The 18350-nt window shown below is 37.6% G+C and overlaps 1 protein-coding gene across 7 annotated transcripts in view; it reads right to left on the minus strand.

The window, feature by feature from the left end:
- Positions 1-18350, minus strand: part of Frq1 (Frequenin 1) — a 31892-nt gene that overhangs the window by 6452 nt on the left and 7090 nt on the right. For 3 of the 7 annotated variants that reach the window (XM_089475877.1, XM_089475878.1, XM_089475874.1), the window contains 3 exons: positions 14146-14432; positions 728-752; positions 599-647 (listed from right to left, as the gene is read on the minus strand). In XM_089475877.1, coding sequence (XP_089332003.1) covers positions 599-647; positions 728-752; positions 14146-14209 — 138 coding nt within the window. In that variant the 5' untranslated portion in view covers positions 14210-14432. The remainder of the gene's footprint in view (positions 1-598; positions 648-727; positions 753-14145; positions 14433-18350) is intronic. The other 4 variants (XM_089475880.1, XM_089475876.1, XM_089475879.1 and 1 more) reach the window with 2 other exon arrangements.

An 18350-nucleotide genomic window follows, 5' to 3' on the forward strand; every position in this document is an offset into this window, starting at 1 on the left:
AGAAAGATGAGAAACAATTAGGATGTTGCGGGTGTGGCTTAATAAGTCGTATGTGTGTGAGTGTGTGTGTGTGTATGTGTGTGTGTGTGTGAGTGATTCAAGTTGTGTTTTCCAATGAGGCGCACATTAATAAATTTTAATATGAACAGCAGTCAACAGCAGCAGTCAACGGCAACAACAACAACAACAGCAGCAGCAACAACAACAGCAGCAGCAGCAACTGTTGCCGTCAACACATTGGAAATGGCCTGTCATTCATTTTGGCAACAGGATGTGCTGTGAGTTCTCCTCTGCCAAGGACGAATAGCTATAAGCTGCACTCAATGTTGTTGTTATTGCTATTGCTGTTGTAGCTGTTGTTATTGTTATTGTTCCTGTTGCTGCTGCTGGATCGTTTGCTGTTTCAAGAAATTAGTGTTCACATATTGAGAAGATTAACTTAATTAACAGCATGACTTGAATGAATTGAATCAGCTTAAGCATGTGCTTGCTCTCCATAAGCGTATGAGTGTCTCTGTGCATGTAAGTGCCTGTGTTTATGTGTGTGTGTGTGTGTGTGTGTGTGTGTGCTTGAGTGTACTCATTGTCAGCTACATACTTGCTCTGTGAGTAAACCATTCGGACAGTCTTTTAGAAATCCTTTGTGCCTGCATTGATGCCAAATGTTTACAGTTAGCATTCATCATTTATTTACTTTTATCTCACATTTGCAGCACGGCATACTCACCATTGACGTATTTCTTTTTCAGTAACTGCAAAACAGAAAGAAAATAAAACAGAAATTTATAACAATATCTATTCAAGTGCATGTAAAGATTTCAAAAAACATTTGGACTTAAATAGAGAAAATCGAAAAAAGAAAATGCATATACTTTGCATGAAAAATATATATAAATAAATATATGTATATGCAACTATATGTATGGAGGCGAAAGAAATGCAAGATTTTTAATTAAATGTTTCATATATGAGTATGATTCGTTGTGGGGACCCTCAAATACCCTTTGGATCAACTGCGATTCAAGTTCATTCGAGTTGAAGTCAAACTTTCTTTCAGTGAACAAATTAGAGATAAATGAATATATGTTGCTTATATGCCCAAGTAATATTAAATATCTTTAATCCTGATCTATAAATATTATAGAATATTAAATACCCTTGATTACTGAGATTCTTATTCGAGTTAAATTACAATTCATTCCAGCAGATGTCAAAACTTTTATTCAGTGCAATCCCAATTTACGTAAGGGAATATGATATAAACATATATACTTACATACATATATGACTAGATATTTCTAAGAATTTAGCTTATATTTCTCTATAAATATTCAAGCTGATAAACAGATGATAACTGCCAAATAAAATAAATATGCATATTATATTTCATTTGCAGTATTTCAAATTCTAGTCTACTTCTTCTTCTTCTTCATCTACTCACATAACGACCCTGCATGAATAATCTCAGCTGCTATCTCGCTCTCACTCAGCAACAGCCACATACTACGTTCAGCAAACAGCTATCTCTGTCTCGCTCACTCACACAGAGTGACCATTAGAGGATGTTAGCTGGAAATGAGAAGCGTGTAGCTGAAGCACAAGCAAACTCTCTCGGATAATATTTTTACAAGAGCTCCAGGCAAGCTCACTAACTCAGCCGAATAATATTTCTGCAGCTCAGCCTCGCACTAATACTAAAACAATACTATAATACAATACTACTAATATAACATAAGCAAATACGACATGGAAATGCTCAGACCAGACACTGCTCATCTTCATAGAGAGGCGAGAATTTGATGGGCTCATGACAACTATGTATTTGACATATATGTATGTATATATTTGACATATATGTGTATATATATGTATGTATGTTTAGTTTTATGTTACGACGCTCTGTTTGGAGAGTGAAGTAACTTTAAAGAGTATTTTTAATGAAATTTGAGCATAAAATGAATTATGCATGATAAAGTATATCTGCTTTGGGAACTAATTACTCTCAAGTTGGGAAATCTAATACAATAAAGGCTTTGTGAACGCAGAGCAAAGATCAACAGGAGTTGATCAAGGCTGCGAATGAGCTTTAAATGCTGAGCTCATAGGCTTAAATATAATGATGCTACATATAATATGCATATAAATTGTTAGTATAAGAACTCTGCTTTGCTCCCACGAGCTCCTCTTGCCGCTCCGTTCATTTTTCTAACAGTCTTGGATCGATGGCAGGTGTTTGACTGCCCCTACCTGACTCTCTATTTCTATAGCAGCTCTATAGGAAGAACTTAAGTAGTCCCCCAGCTTTCACTCAGCAACAACCGGAACAAAGTTCAGCAATAGCTATAGTTATCCCTCTCTCTCTCTCTCTCTCTCTCTCTCTCTCTCTCTCTATCTCTCTCTCTCTCTCTCTCTCTCTCTCTCTCTCTCTCTCTCTCTCTCTCTCTCTCTCTCTACAAAGGAAAGTAAACTGAAGTTAAGTCCACCTTAATAAATTAAGACAAATATCTGAGCTACATCAAGCTCTACTGACTTCTCTTCGAGTTTCCTCATGTAACTAACCTACCTCTAGAGCGAACGAGCTACATGAAAATAGTAGTACTCTGTTGGCTGACTCTTGGGACAAATTCCACATTCACCGAGAAGTTGTCCGACTTCATTTTGATTATAATGAATCCCAAAATAAATAAGTAAACGCACCCTTGCCACCTTCCCCCCGTTTCGCATTTAAGGGCTTTTTTAAAGACTTCGTTCGGGCCATAAACAATTTACAGTAAGCCACATGTGATGGCCATGGTTTGGGCCCTTATACCAATGGGCTATGGCCGGAGTGCTTCTGCACGCGTTTGTACTTACATTTCTCATTGTCTTGCGGCCACGCCCAAAAAAAAAGCAAACACAATTTTTCCCTCTATGCATAACGATTTCCATATACGGCTTGGGCTCGCTTCTTTTTTTTTCCTTATTCCTTATTATTATTATTATTATTATTATTATTTTTGGTCATGGCTGGCATTGGCATGGCCTAATGGCCGTTTACGAAACGTTTAAGCTACGGTCTCCCGATCCCTGGCCGTACACCGGGCACCGGCCTGGCTCCCACTGTGACCGTTATGGGCGTGTGAATGGCGCACATGTTACACCGCACCCGCCCACCGTCCACCGCCCACCGCCCCGCCGAGTGAGTGAGCAATTGGTGGGGCAATGTGGGATCTTGCGGCAAACAAAGTTTAAGACCAAAACATAAATTCACGCAAAATTACACACATCGGAATCGCTGCTAAGCTCCCAGCCAATGGCCACCGCTCAGCTCCCATGGGACGACAGCAGCAGCCGGAGCACCCGACCCAATCCAACCCGTGCCCCCAAATATCGCGCATTAAGTGAGCTGCCTGACCGAATCGAAAACCGACTTTGGTAATTTTTCATGCGAACGTGGCTCATCTCTAATGCCGCGTCTCAGACGAAGTCCAAGCGCGATGACCAGGCGAGGTCGCAGCTCATTTCGATTTCAACTATAATTCAGCTGCTCGTTCTTTTATCTTTGCTCAAATATTCATTAAAATCTGCCATTTGATCATCCGCTGTCCTTGGCAATTCCATCATCAAGTCCGACGTCATCAGGGGAGACTCGGACGACTCTGCATGAGTTGACTCTTTCAAAGCATGAGTCAATGGCAATTGGACAAAAGTGCAAACGCAAAAAAAAAAATATTGAAGAGGACCCAGAAAGAAACCTACAATGTTTTTCGTATGGGAAAATAATAAATAAAAAAACAGTCAAGTTTCGATAATTCGTACCCCGCTAAATAAAAAATCGCGATAAATAAAAAAAAATTCGATCGCCTTCAGCAGAATTCTCGATAATTTTAATTTCTGTGTAAATAAATAACATCTGATCTCCTTGCTATTTCGAATTATTCAAGAACTGATATGATATATAATATATATTATATAAAAAAAAATTAAGTCTAAAGCTTAAAAGTTAACACATTTTAGCCAATATGGAATATGGAGGAAAGTTGTTCAGAAGTGATGAAAGTGTCTTATAGAACAAGCCCCAGAAAATAGGTCCAACAACAAACTTCGCGATGTTATTGCCCTCATCAAATCGCATCTAATAAAATGAGTCATGAAATAAGTCATGAAATGAGTCATGGAATGAGTCATGGAATGAGTCCAAATGCAGCTTGATGCTTCAAGCTCTGCAGTCAAAGGGAATCATACAAATTAATATTGGTATAGCTTTAAAACAAAATGTAAAATATTCTAAAATCCTAAAGGGTTTATTTAATAGCGATTTCTCTTATTGGGTCACTCTCAACATGAAAATGCAGATTTTGCTTCATTATAATTGGTGCTACTCTAGCTACCCAATAATTTCATCTTATACTATCGCAGGAAACAACTTTATTTGTATGAGTAGAGCTGTCGTTCATAGGTTTTTCCTAACGACTAATGAGTCAACATATCGAAGCTAGAGACCAGAGCAGCGATCTATCGGTACAAAATCTTTGTATCCATACAACACAGATTTGAAGTCTACAGGTCTAAAAATGTTCAAATTAGGCTGAAAAAACAAAGCCGATTTTTCAATTATTCTCGATAATAAAGTTATCGGACGAGTTATCGAAAAAATATGATAAACTTGTACTGCCTATGGTATACACGAGTATGCATGCCAAATTTCAGCTCTCTAGCTTTTATATCTTCTGAGATTCTTTAGCTCATACGGACGGACAGACGGACAGGGCTATATCGACTCAGCTCGTAGTCCTGATCAAGAATATATATACTTTATGGGGTCTGCGATGATTCCTTCTGCCCGTTACATACTTTTCACTAAACCATTATACCCTGACCTCTCATTTTCAATGGGTTCAGGGTATACATACATATGTGCCATAATATATACCTACATGTTAAACATATATCATTAATATTCTTAATTTATAATAATACTATTATTGTCCGTCACGATTTGTGGCATTCGAATGCAGATTCAAATGCTCGAATCTTTCAATTAGCCAAGTCGCCCGAGCCGTGCAGTCCGGCTCGCGCGTCTACCAAACACGCCAACAAAAGAACTCACGGACTTCGTCAACTCAATAAAATCAACAATTGGCGAAGCTGATACTGAATTGATTGGTAATCGATAGAGTGAGGGCGAGAGTGGATGGCTGAGGGTGGTTGAGGGTGGTTGAGAGCGTGTTGTCACAAAGCCACCAGCAACTCGTTCACAATGTTATCCCAGCGGCAAACGGCGGGCTTTGTGTCCGCTTCTATTGCTTCTATTATTGACGTGTGGCATGTACAAATATATACAGCGCCGTTTACCGAAGCAATGTGTGGATTGTAAATAATGCGCATATTGCTCATACGACTTGTTGCCGCTGAGCCACTGAGCCACACATCGAGCCATCGAGCCATCGAGCCACTCGCTGTCAGTCGATAACGTCGCACAACTGTCACAGGCAAATGACTGCCATACATTTTCATTTCATTGTATGCTGCTGTAGCCCGGCTTCTCTTTAAAGAGCACCGGAAGAGCATGAATTGGCCAAGCACCAAATATGGCACACTGACTCATATAAGCTGTTGCACACTTGCAATAGTAATCCGATGTAATGCAAGATAAGCACCTGTTCACCTGTCATTCGGTGATTTAATGCCGTGTGATTAAGTTTGCTTTCAATCGGTTTATAGTTTGCACTGAAAATCGTTTTCGATGAGGCTGAATGCATATATACATTGACATATACATATACATATACATATATTTGTGAAGCCATTTAAGTGACAAATACCATGAAATGTTTGTTTGTATAGGTGATGAGAGCGGGAGCATTGCGCTCATTAATTGCAAATGCAAGTAAATCAGAATTGAATCAGCTGGACTAGACAGTCAGAGATCCCTTTTGTTGGCGCAATGACTCTTATTGGTTATGTTCCAATGTCTTTATTAGAATAAACACTAAATAATAATAATAAATAAATTATCTGCGCAAAGACAAATACAAATAAATAAAGCATGGCCAGCCATAAGACCAGACATGTAAAATAGATGGATTAACTGAAAAATATATTCTACTACAAAAGAAAAAAAATAAAATAAAATAAAAATAAATAAAAAAAATATATAAAAACATTAAAAAAAAAAATTTTTTTAAAAATACAATAACAAAAAAATAAAAACAAATTTAAAAAAAAAAAAAAAAAAAAAAAAAAAAAAAAACTTTAAATTGCACTAAATGCACTAAAATATTTATGTAGCATACTTTTGCTCTGTAATCTCTCTTGAGCCTGATTAATAATCGCATATTTAGATTAAATTATATCACTAATTTGAACACCAGAACTTCTCCTTGCGCTGTAATCTCCATTGAGTCCTATTAATAATCAGAGACTAGATTATCTACTAATTATAACTTGTATTGGTAGTACCTTAATTACTGGTTAGGGGAAAGGCTTTCGAACTGACAAATGCTTAGCCTTCTAATAGGTCTAGAATATGAAAGTTTTCTGGCAAGCCTCTAGGCGTGGGCCTTAAGACGATCGTTCCAGGTTGAGGTCTCTGTGCAGACATGAATTTCGAACAAACCAGGGGCTGCCAGTCTTGTTTTGCACCACCTCAATCTTGTGGCGGCTGAGAAGCGCTTTAAAATTCTCAAATTGTCTGGGATATGTTCTCGAGGCATTCTTTAAGATGTGGTTATGGCTATGCCTTACAGTATTGCTGGAAAATAATGTAGGGCTTAGAATTCTTAATCTGAATCGATTTTTCGTCCTCTTTTTGGGTGTGCAAAATGTCCGCACACTTAAAATCCGAGCTAAAAAATTCACCAGCTTTACGACGCTGCAACGGCAATTTGAGCTCTAATATTTGATTTTACTTCGAGAGATAATACTATATACAGTCGAGTCCGGATAATTCGAAATGGCAAAAGGATCAGTTTTTTTTTTCGATTTACTCAGAAATTTCAATTATCGAAAACACTTTTTTTTTAGGAGATCAATTTTTTTTTTTTTTAATATTGCGATTTTCTATATAGCTATAATAATTTGTGTCTCAAAAAAGATCAATTTGTTGGCATACCAATAAAAATCTGGGTAGCCCTGGTTGCCAAATGGAGTGAGATATGCACAAATTCATTTACGTGCGGGCAACATTTTTAATACCCTTATTTTGTCAGTCTTTTTTCGAAATAATTAAAAAATATTTGCGATAATGATACAGAGTTCTGTTTTCTTTGATTTTATAAAGAAAAAAACGAAAAACTTTAGGAAATAGATTTAATACTAATAATAATAAGACTAAGTATATCTTGATCATTAACGGCGAGCGTGAAGAGAGAATAGATTGTAGAATAGAGTATATATTGTATATTGATAGATTCAATTCAAAGATAAAATGCCTGCAAGGACCAAGGATGATGGCAACTCTATAGGGTATTCTCTTAGGGCTGAGAAATTCGACCAAGCGAAAAAAAGGAAGCCGAACGCAGCACTTGCAAATATGCAAAGGAAATTCCATCGACTTATCTTTTTCTCTCCTTTCATGTGCCTCTTCGCATCTCTGTCACGTTTTGTTTGTCCCCTCTGCTTTTTTATATGCCGGCTGAACCCATTGTCTATTGCAATGCCACGTTCGGCTCGCAAACTGATGATTCAATAATAGAATGCCAAATTGAGTCTGAAATGCCTACTGGGGATGCAGCAGAGTCCCTCCCACCCCCGACATATGTACGGTTGATACTAAACTGCTTTGCCATGACAAATTAAATGAATCGACTTGGTGAATGTACTGAATACATTTGCTTTGCTGAGTGTTTTGCGTCCAGCTATCCAGCGGACTCAGCTGGCAAGTGCAGTTCGATTGATCATACAGTTACGAATGATTTAGTGCTAATTGCTTGATTTCTATAGATATGATCAGGCTTTTAACTAGCGCTGAGTCTCTTCTAGGCCAGTCAGTAATGCTGACACAACAGCTGAAGGTGGATTGTCCGTTTAAATTGAATTTTAGTTCGATTCATTAGACTTGCCTTGTTATTCTACAAATTAAAATAAAATACTTAAGATATATATAAATGTCTATCTATAAGGTATTTTTATTTCAGGGTATAATGTATAAATTATACAACATACAAAATAAGGGTGTAACAGGCCCCATAATGTCTATGTATTATTGATAAGCGAGAGCTGAGTTGATTTATCATCCATCTTAATTATATCTCGATCAGGATTAGAGCTAGGGTGTCCAAATTTTTCATCATGTTTTATGGCATCCAATATAAGTCATATTATATTATATTTTATGTTTAAATATTATTTTATATTTCCTTCCTTTATACAAAATATATGCAAATTTGGCATAGAAAATGTGAAGAAAACTTCGTTAATTACTAAAAAAAAAAAAAAAAAAAAAAAAAAAAAAAAAAAATACTAAAAAAATTCACAATTTACAATTTACACTATAGTAATCGTACAAAAAACTGTGTAAAATTGAAAACTTGTAAATTCAACACTGAAGAAAATGCATTAAAAAAATGGTTAAGTTGCATTTGATGAACTTTTCATTCAAGTGAAATATATTGGCAAATTTTTTGGGAACTTTTTCTCTGTATTTTCTGTATTTTTTTACAAAATTTAACTAAAGTCGGCAGTCGAGGCTATCTATATTCTGGCTGATAGATATAGCTTTTGGATTTTATTTACAGTGATGAAACAACATTTTGTGGCATAATTGAAATAACTCGATTGTCTGACTGCCTGCAGTTTGCAGTTTGCAGTTTGCAGTTTGCAGTTTGCAGTTTGCATTTTGCATTAGCATATGCCGTTGCCCGTACCGAACAGAACAGAACAGAACCAAACCGAACCGAACAACGCCAGCACCCAAACAGCCGCATGTTGCACACTTGATGGGGCATTGGAAATTCCATTGCAATTGTCGCTGGCATTCAGATGGAACCGCGCCCCATGCACAGCAGCGAGCCATGGAGCCGCATTTCTGATTGCCATGCTCCACACCCACACACACACACAGGCAGAAACACCCACACACACAAAGACACCCACACACACACATACACTGCAGCTGCACTCCTGGGAATGTATCATGTAGCCGTTGCACGGATGTATGAGTTACGGCTATGGCTACGGCTATGGCTATGGCTACGGCTATGGCTACGGCTACATGAAATATTTGTGTAATCGCTGCCATCAATATGTGTGTTTACAGCGCGATTTTAATTGCATTTTGTCTGTGTGAAGACTCGCAGCATTTCCGATACGCTTTTTTTCCTTTATTCCCATTCGATTCCCATTTTTGTTTTCGCAATTTTATTTTACTTGTGTATGTCATTACACAATATTGGCAGGCGGAAAATGAAAATGAAACGAGCAAGAGTGCTCTGAATGGGAGTGCACGCCTAAGAGATACCCTGAACTACGCGAAGGGTTGATATTGCAATCATTCTTAAGGTTCTTTTATAATATATATTAAAAATTACTCATGCACACAGGCATATATACATATATAAGCATGTTCTCTCCTTACTAAGGATTTACTAAGGCAAATAAATTATTAAATAAATTGTCATATTCTTTTTTTAACCAAATGAGTTTAACAAAGTGAAAAACAGTGTATTAAATAAATTTAAATTGCGCTTAATATGAACTGAAAGTATGGATTTTTATCGATAGCTTCTTATCGGAATGAGTTACGGAACAAAAAGGTATGCTCATACTCCGTATGGTAGTATGTAACGAATGATGAAACTGACGGACGGATAAACCAGAAGTTAGGAGTAAGAACGGGTAAAAGAACTAACGTAAGAAAGAGACAGACAGACGGGTAGAAGAACAGACGGCAGTACGACTAATGGAACAGACGGACTGACGAGCGTACAAACAGGACGGACAAAAAATATAAGATGGACGAACGATCAGTCGGACCGACCAGCGGACGAACAGACGGACTGAAAAAAAAACAGACGGACGGACGACCAGACGAACAGACGGACCTACAGGCAAAAGAAGAGACGGACGGATAAACAAACGAACAGACTGACGGACAAGTGTACAAAGAGACGGACGGACGGGCAAAAGAATAGACGGGCGAATGATCAAAAGAACAGACGGACGGACGGGCAAAAGAACAGACGGACGGACGAGCGCTCACATTGACGAACGGACAAGTGAACGAAGAGACGGACAAACTTGCACCCAGACGTAACTACACCGCCTCAGCACGTAGTCCTGATCAAGAATCATATTATTTCCATTCCTCTGCCTGTTACATACATTTTCACAAACTCAATATACCCCGAGCTTCCACTTTCAGTGGGCATGGCGCACAAAAAAACACAAACGGTTGAGTAAACACTTGAAGTCATGCGTAAGCTACAGACAAACAGAATTGCAACTGAAGTCGACTCGAGTGCATCAGAGTATTTATTAAGCAAAGATGCGTGAAAGAGACAGCAACTGAAGCTATGAAATGACAGCTGCACAGGTGTGCAACGGAGCCCAATTGAGATTTGAGCTGAAGCCAATTTGGCATTGACAATCATATGGCTAATGCCGAATGTTGACGTCGGACTAATGACCATGTTGTTGTCTTATAACTGTTGTTGTCCAATAACTGTTGTTGTCCAATAACTGTTGTTGTCTCAGTCGTACACTCTCTGTCTGCAGGTCTCTTCATTCACTCTCACTCTCTCTCTCTCTCTCAGTCAGTCAGTTTATTTGCTCAACAATTTTAAAATCAATTAAACGTACTAATTCGCCAGCCTGTATAACATGGCCTAAGGCAAACACCTGTGGACCATGACAAACACACACAAACACACACATGCACATACACTATAGCTGTAACTGTAACACGCACAGTCCACATTCGGTAGCACATTTATTTATAGTAAATTGCGGCCATAGATGACCCCCAACGATGAGCTCCCGTTCGCCTATTCAATTGTTGAGCTATCCTAGCCCTTTCCTGACTCTGGCCCTGACCCTGGCTCTGGCCCATAGCCGTAGCCGTGGCCTACCGTAATTTGTATCTATTTTATACAGAGACACAGTTTTGGGATTTGCACTTTATTGCTACGGTCATTTCGATTTTCGAAACCCATCCGAAACTAATCAAATTTCTAGCTATTTATTTATTCATTCGTACGCCGTGCGCTGCACAGTGGGTGCAAAACCCACAGAAATGCACATAAATCTTTATGTGAGTACACACGCACACAGAGAGAGAGAGAGAGGAGAGAGAGAGAGAGAGAAAGAGCGAGAGACACAGACAACGAATTTTCTTTAATGTAATTCCCCAATTGATTGCCCAGCCCAGCAGCTCAATGAACAGCATCAGAGCCGTTGAGCCGGAGCCCAGGTGCTGTGCGGGGGCAACAAATTTAGCATATTGCTCATACGACCCGTTGTATCCGCTCATAAATTGAATTCCGGTTTATTTGTTTGGCGAATAAATAAAAGTCGAATTCGTTGTGGCTGCTGCTATCAGCTGCAGACAGCAGCTCCAAGTGTTTCAAATGTCAGCTGAAGACTGAAATATCTGAAATATAAATATATGTATATGTGTATATATATGAAATTTACAGTTAATTGCATTTGAGCTTACTAAGGCTCTGGGCCGAATCATGCGGCTTCACTTGAAACTTTCCTAAACAGAGCAACGGACAGCTTATTGAATTGCATAGCAAAGCGTAAAATAAATTTCATCAAAATGCTTTCTCCAACTGTGCGGAGGGGAGTGGAAGTGGGAGAGGCAGATGCTGATGCTGATTCTTGTCGAGCACCGCCCAGGAGGCGCAAGACAAATTGCTTGGACCAGGACATTAAGAACTGGCAACTTGGCAGCAATCTGTCAACACTTTCGAGGGCGCCCGCCAGGTGCACCGAATGCCCTTCAGCTACGTAATTATTTATATTCCCACCACCCGACTGCCGCACCGCACCGCCCGCACTCAGCCCCTCGACCGCAAAAACGGCAGCAGCGGAGCACGAAATGCGAAAATACTTTAAAAAGCAATTAGTCAACAAAGTTTGTAGGCCCAAACCGGGTGACTTGCATTTTTAAGCAGCCCGCAAAGAGCACGAATAAAGCAGCTGAAGAAAACGAGAAAAAGAGAATTACAAAAATACTCAACAGCAAAATATGACCAGCAGAATCTAATTAAAATAATGATAGAGAAACAACAAAACAAAAGCTGCCCAACTACAAAGAACCAGCAATGCCTGCTGAAGGTGCTTCAGCTTAGTGGTCCAAAGCTCTGTGTAATTAGAGCAGTACGGGCATACTGCAAATAGCTGTAATGTGCTCTTAAACGAAACTGTATTTCTGCTATGGTATTATTTCTATACAACATAATTGTATCATATTTTAATACATGCATATGTATTTATTCTAAAACTTTTTAAATAACAAGAAAATTAAAACAGAAAAAAAGCAATAATTTAAATACTTGATGAGCTCTGCTACGCGTCCTGCTGCCTGTTACTTACAATAAAAAATAAATAAATTCATAAACCAATTTTCAATATTCATGCTTAAAATCAAAAACAAAAAAACAAAAAATTTTTATAAAAAAAATAAATATTTAAAGTGGTTTGTTTTTTTTTTTTTTTTTCTTAGTTTATTCTCTATCAGAATTAATAAATTCAACAAATGAAATAAATAAAAAATAAATAAATAATAAAAAAAATTAAGACAGAATTAACTAAATACTTAAAAGCTACAAAGAAAATTAAAAACAAACCATCGTAAATAATAAAGAAAAACATACAGCTATAAAAAAAATTAAAATTTAAAAAATGAAAGCAATAAAAATAATTTTAAAAATTTTAATTATATAAAAATAAAATTGTTTTTATTTGATATTTTATTCTTATTTAATATATATATTTTTTAATAAATATTGTAAATTAGAAAGAATATAAATTAATGTATCAAATTTATATGCATTAAATTTTTCATAAAATGTAAATATTGTATTTAACAAATCATTTGTAAGAATTCGAAATTCAATGCTCACAAATTCGACACTTTAATTTTTGATTTATTTCAAAATATTTAAATGAATTTATTTTATAAATGAATTTTTTATTAATATTACTTTTTATTTTATTTAAATTTTAATTAGTTTTGATTTTAAAAAGTTGGCTTCCATTAAAAAAAAAAAAAAAAAAAAAAAAAAAAAAAAAACTTTTCTAAATTATCTGTGGAAATTTAAATATTAATAATATTTATATTCCCAACCGATTTTTATGCTTTTTTTAAACGAGTTCCGAATTCCCCTGCCACATGTAGAGCTCAACAGTGACAGAAGAATTCAGAAAAAGACAGAGACAGCGTGAGAGCGGGACAACAACATTGCTCATTAACATAATTAGTTGAGCTGAATTGGCATTATGCAGCTTTGACAGCTGTTTAGATATTCGTGAAAGTTGCAGCAAATTTGATGAAGTTGAGTTAGAGTGGGGAATGACAAGTGGACAGAGCGCAACTGTGCGCATTATTGTAGACTTTGGACTGAGTTAAATGAGAGATAAGTAATTGCTTAGACAGCTTAAGCTTATTAAATATTAATGACGCTCCGCTCTGCCACACTCTCCCGCTCCTCTCTTTCGCTTTCTCTATCTCTCTACGCGAGGCTCACTCAAGCCCAGAGGCTTTAACTAAATGGTTCAGCGTCTTTGAAGTGACAAAAGATTTGCGTATTGCTGAAATTATTTATGATACTCATTCGGGAAAGTGAATTGAGTATATTGGTTTTGTGCCATGTCTATCTGTCAGGCTGTTCTTATGAATGGATGAGGCGTGAAATCTCGTATATATCGTCGAATTAGAAAATGTCAAGATTTTTTCAATCCGCCCACTAAGGGCGTGGCTAGAGAGTTTAAGTACGGGCTAAAATCTATAAGATATAGTGGATAAATCTAAGCTCATTGTCGGCGTGCCAAGTCGCAAAATACATTTGAATGAGTATTCTACAGTCGGCAACACCCGACTGCAGCGCTCTAACTTGTTTCTGAATGGTTGTGGTAAACGCAATGAAAAACGCAATCAAATAATTATGCCAAGTACCAAATAAGATTATCATCGTACATTGCTGATGGTTATCTACTTACAGTATGTGTCAGTTGTTAAACGATCGATGGTATCCTGTTTCAATTTCGAGCTCTTTTTACCCATGTTGTCGTTGTTGTTTTTCCTCTTACAGTTGCTCCTTCCGGTTCTGGTTGCTGTTGTTGTTGTTGCTCCTTAACTGACGGCGCTGTTACTGCTGAGGCTTCACCTTTTGGCAGCACTTGACTACTATTGCTTTTTAGTGCCGAACTTTTAAGTTTCACAACTTGTTTCTTCTTCGTTTTTTTAACTTTTCCTAAAGTTTTTTAATATGCTCTATAATATTTCGCTAGATAAAAAAAATGGCACACACATAGACGCACACACACACAAGCAACTATAACTATAACAAGCATTACAACGGAATTGCACCATTTCACACAAACACTATTGATTCGACTTGAAAATATTTTGTTTTCCTTTTTCTTTTTTTTTTTTTTGTGTTTTGTTTTTTTCTTCTATTTATTTTTTTCTAATTTGTGCTATATTGTGCTTGGTCCGCTTGTCATGTGTTCCGTGTGCCGATAGTCAGGTGTTCAGATTAGAAGATAAGCCACGACTATGTTGATAAGCTGGCAACTGCGCGCTTTAGCTGCCCTCGGCCCTCAAACGCACGTCTCTAATACATGTACTATAAATTTAATCGATTATCTAAATATAAGCAAAGAATTTGCTTAATATAAACATAGTTAATTAACTTGGGCCTTTAAATATTGTATGTACGTAAATAGCTCTATTCCGGGAAAAGCAGATTTCAGATTACCCACGATGCAACGATCCTATTATCCCAAATATGGAAAAGACCTTGATATAAACGGATATATTTTTAAAGACTGCGACTCATATGACCGACTTGCCTCTAAAGGTAGAAGTAAAATTAAATATATGTAAAAATTTTTACAAAAAAAAACTTTAACTGACATCTGACTCTCGCTCTTTCTTTCTCTCTTCCTTTCTGTCTGCTATTTTTTTCCCTCCCTCCATCACTTTGTATCTTTATAACCCTTTTGTATCTCAAATTTAATGGAACCTTGTATATATTTCTGTAATTTTTTCCATATTGCTGTCTCTCACCTCGATTTTATTTTCTCATTCTTCATCTTATTGACGCTCCGCTCTCCTTTCTCTATTGTGTCTCTTTCTTTACGCTCTCTCTTCCTCCCTCGCTCTCTCTCTCTCTCTCTCTCTCTCTCTCTCTCTCTCTCTCTCTCTTCGACGCTAACCCACGATTTCGATCACTTACTCTCTCTCTCTCTCTCTCTATCTGAGCCTGTCTCTCTTTATTCTTCCTCTCTCTCTCAGTCTGTCTCTCTTTCTTCTCTCGCTTCCACCTATTCTCCCTTATTCTCTCTCTTTCATTCTTCCTCCAATGTCTTTCCTAAATATTTTTGCCATAGTCTCTTTCTGTCTTTCTCATTTCCTCTCTCTCCTATTTCTCTCTCTCTCTCTCTCTGTGTCTCTCTGTGTCTCTCTATTTCTTGGAATCACTCTTATTATCAATCTTTATCTCGTTTTACATATAATTTTCTCTCAACCTTTCTTTTTCCCGCTGCTCTACTCTTGCTCACTCTCCTGTCTCACTCTCTGTCTATCTTTCCGCTGTTTCCGCTATTCTGTCTCTATTCTTTCCTCTATCTGCTCTTTCACTATCACCCTCCTTCTCTCTCTCTCTCTCTCTCTATCTTTCTCTCTCTAACTAACTTTATCCTGTTACGTATGCCTGATGAATAATATATATTTTTATATAGTATTTTCATTTATGGCTACAAATGCGAAATGCACGAAACGTTAGCTCGATTGACGGGATTTAGTAGATTGATCTGCTGCTAGATGCAACCGTTTGGCATAATGGATTACGGTTTATCCTGTTGACAATTCATTTGTTATGGCTGTGCGGCGTAGATGTTGTGCAATTTGCATGAAATCCAACACAAAGCTGACGGTAGACATTTTGATGACTCGGACAAAGAGATGGTAGCAGTCGGGTTGTGGGCGAGACCCTGGACGTTGCCTGGATGTTCAATTTGGGAGAGACGAGGCGTGTCATGCACACACAAAAAAAAAGAACTGAATAATGAAGACGTACACAAAAACATAATAGAACAGAACACACGCCAAATACAGCGCACACATTTCACATTTCAGGTCAACTCTAGACTCGAACTTTTCATGACAGTTGCCAATGGCAACAGCAACAGTGACAGCAACAGCAACAGCAACAGCAACAACAACTAAAAAATGGCCAGAACGGGGAGCTGATGCTAACAAAAGCGCATAAAAAAGAAACTTAACCCTGCATATGTGGGTAAAGAGTGGCCAAGGGTGGTGTTGAATGTTGTCCCTTACTCCCAGCCTCTCTCTCCCCCTCCCCCTCTCACTCTCTCGCTCTATTTGTATTGCCTGCTGCCACTGACGCGCATAGCATAAAAATAAGTTGCCTTTGTTTGCCCAGGCAGACAGACACGAGTGACGACAATGACGACGACGACGACGACGACGACGACGACGACAACGACGACGACGGCGACTGCTCTGACAATGTCGCTCGCAATGAGGCGCATAAAAATGCAATGAAATAAATGCTGTTAATTTCAGACGCAGACACACAGTAACAGCAACAGCAACAGCAATAACAATAACAACTAGTAGCTGGCGGTGCTCTAGCCGAGCTGCTGGCATGTGAAGCGGCCGTTAAGCCGCAGCAAAAAGTGTCAAGTGCGGGCCAACAGCCAAAATCAAAGCTACATACTCAGCCCGCCCACAAAAGTAGGCAACGCTTTTTCATTTTAAGCATCCCAAGTAGTTCATGCACGCTGCTTCGCCGAATCTTCAGGGGCAAAATCCACACAGAATAGCAAAATTCTGTTTTGTTTCCAATTGCACATATATCTATATACACATATGTATATATATAGATAGCCAGGCAACAACCTCTTGAACTAAAATCTATCAAATATCCATCAACTATTCCCGTAAACTTTGTCTGCGATATTGCTGCAAACTCTTGCCACTCCAAAGCTGCGAATGCTGTTTACGCTTTCATTTCCTAGCCTTAAATATATATATTAACTTAATTTCTGCTGGCGTAAGAACACTAAGGAAATACCCTGAGCTAATTATATAAAATTTTTCGACTGAAAAAATGAAAAATAAAAAGGAAATCAAGTAAAAAGTTCTAGTCGAGAAAAAATAGCCGACTAGAAAATACCCAGAAATCAGAGTTGGGTCTGATCTGCGTTTTTAATGTGAATCTAGTTTAGCTTTTTTCTTATAAAAATGCTTTTATTTTATTAGTCAATTGCTATGCTACCTTTAGTAGGAATATGCGCAAAATCAAACTATAAACGCATACAGGTCCTGCAAAATCGTGTATTGCGGCAAATTACAAACTGCCCATGGTATGTGCGCGGCTCAACTCTACATCGAGATCTGAAACTGTTTACTGTGGAGGAACAGATTGGGAGACACACTAGCCGATATAGTGACAGACTGGCTAGACACCGGAGCAGACTAGCGAGAAGATTGCTTCCTGCGAGACCACTAAGGCGATTAAAACGCTTGGGTTTTGCCAAAAATATGAGATAAGTCGTTTAGGGATACTTGTAAATATATATTTGTAAGTCCTCCTGAATACATCAGAAGGTTAGGTGTTATATAAAAAATCGAATTGTGTCGTTAAGGTACTAAACTTGCATTGTACAGATTCAGCGCTTAAAATATATATACAAATAAAAAAAAAAAAAAAAAAAAAAAACCTTTAGTAGGAATTATTTCTAGTTTTACGTGGCATAAGCTTACAAAATCTAAATACAACGCATTTTATAAGACCAATGAAATCTTTAAGTAAGCTTAAGACGTTTTAGTGACGCTCACCGCCTCTACCAACACCGTCACTTCACTGCTCGAACACCATCTGGTAAATGCAGGCTAAAGTAACAGGTGACAGGCTAAGCACAATTCAATTGCGATTCTTAGATGAAACAAGCATGCACTTGTGTGTGTATATGTATGATTATATGGAGAAAGTTCGAGCACTTAGTCAAGCGTTTTCTTTTATAACTTCTGCCTTACTTCACGGATTTTAATGAAATTTTCTGCATTTGATCTACGCATTCTATAGAATATTTGTAAGTATAGTTTAGCCGGAAGCTCTGTCAAATATTGGCTAGATTTGCGACTGTACTAGAAATTCGAAAATTTATTTAAA

This window comes from Drosophila arizonae, chromosome X (genome assembly GCF_054131065.1).
Source record: "Drosophila arizonae isolate 15081-1271.41 chromosome X, UAZ_ARI_1.0, whole genome shotgun sequence".
NCBI classification, from domain to species: domain Eukaryota; kingdom Metazoa; phylum Arthropoda; class Insecta; order Diptera; family Drosophilidae; genus Drosophila; species Drosophila arizonae.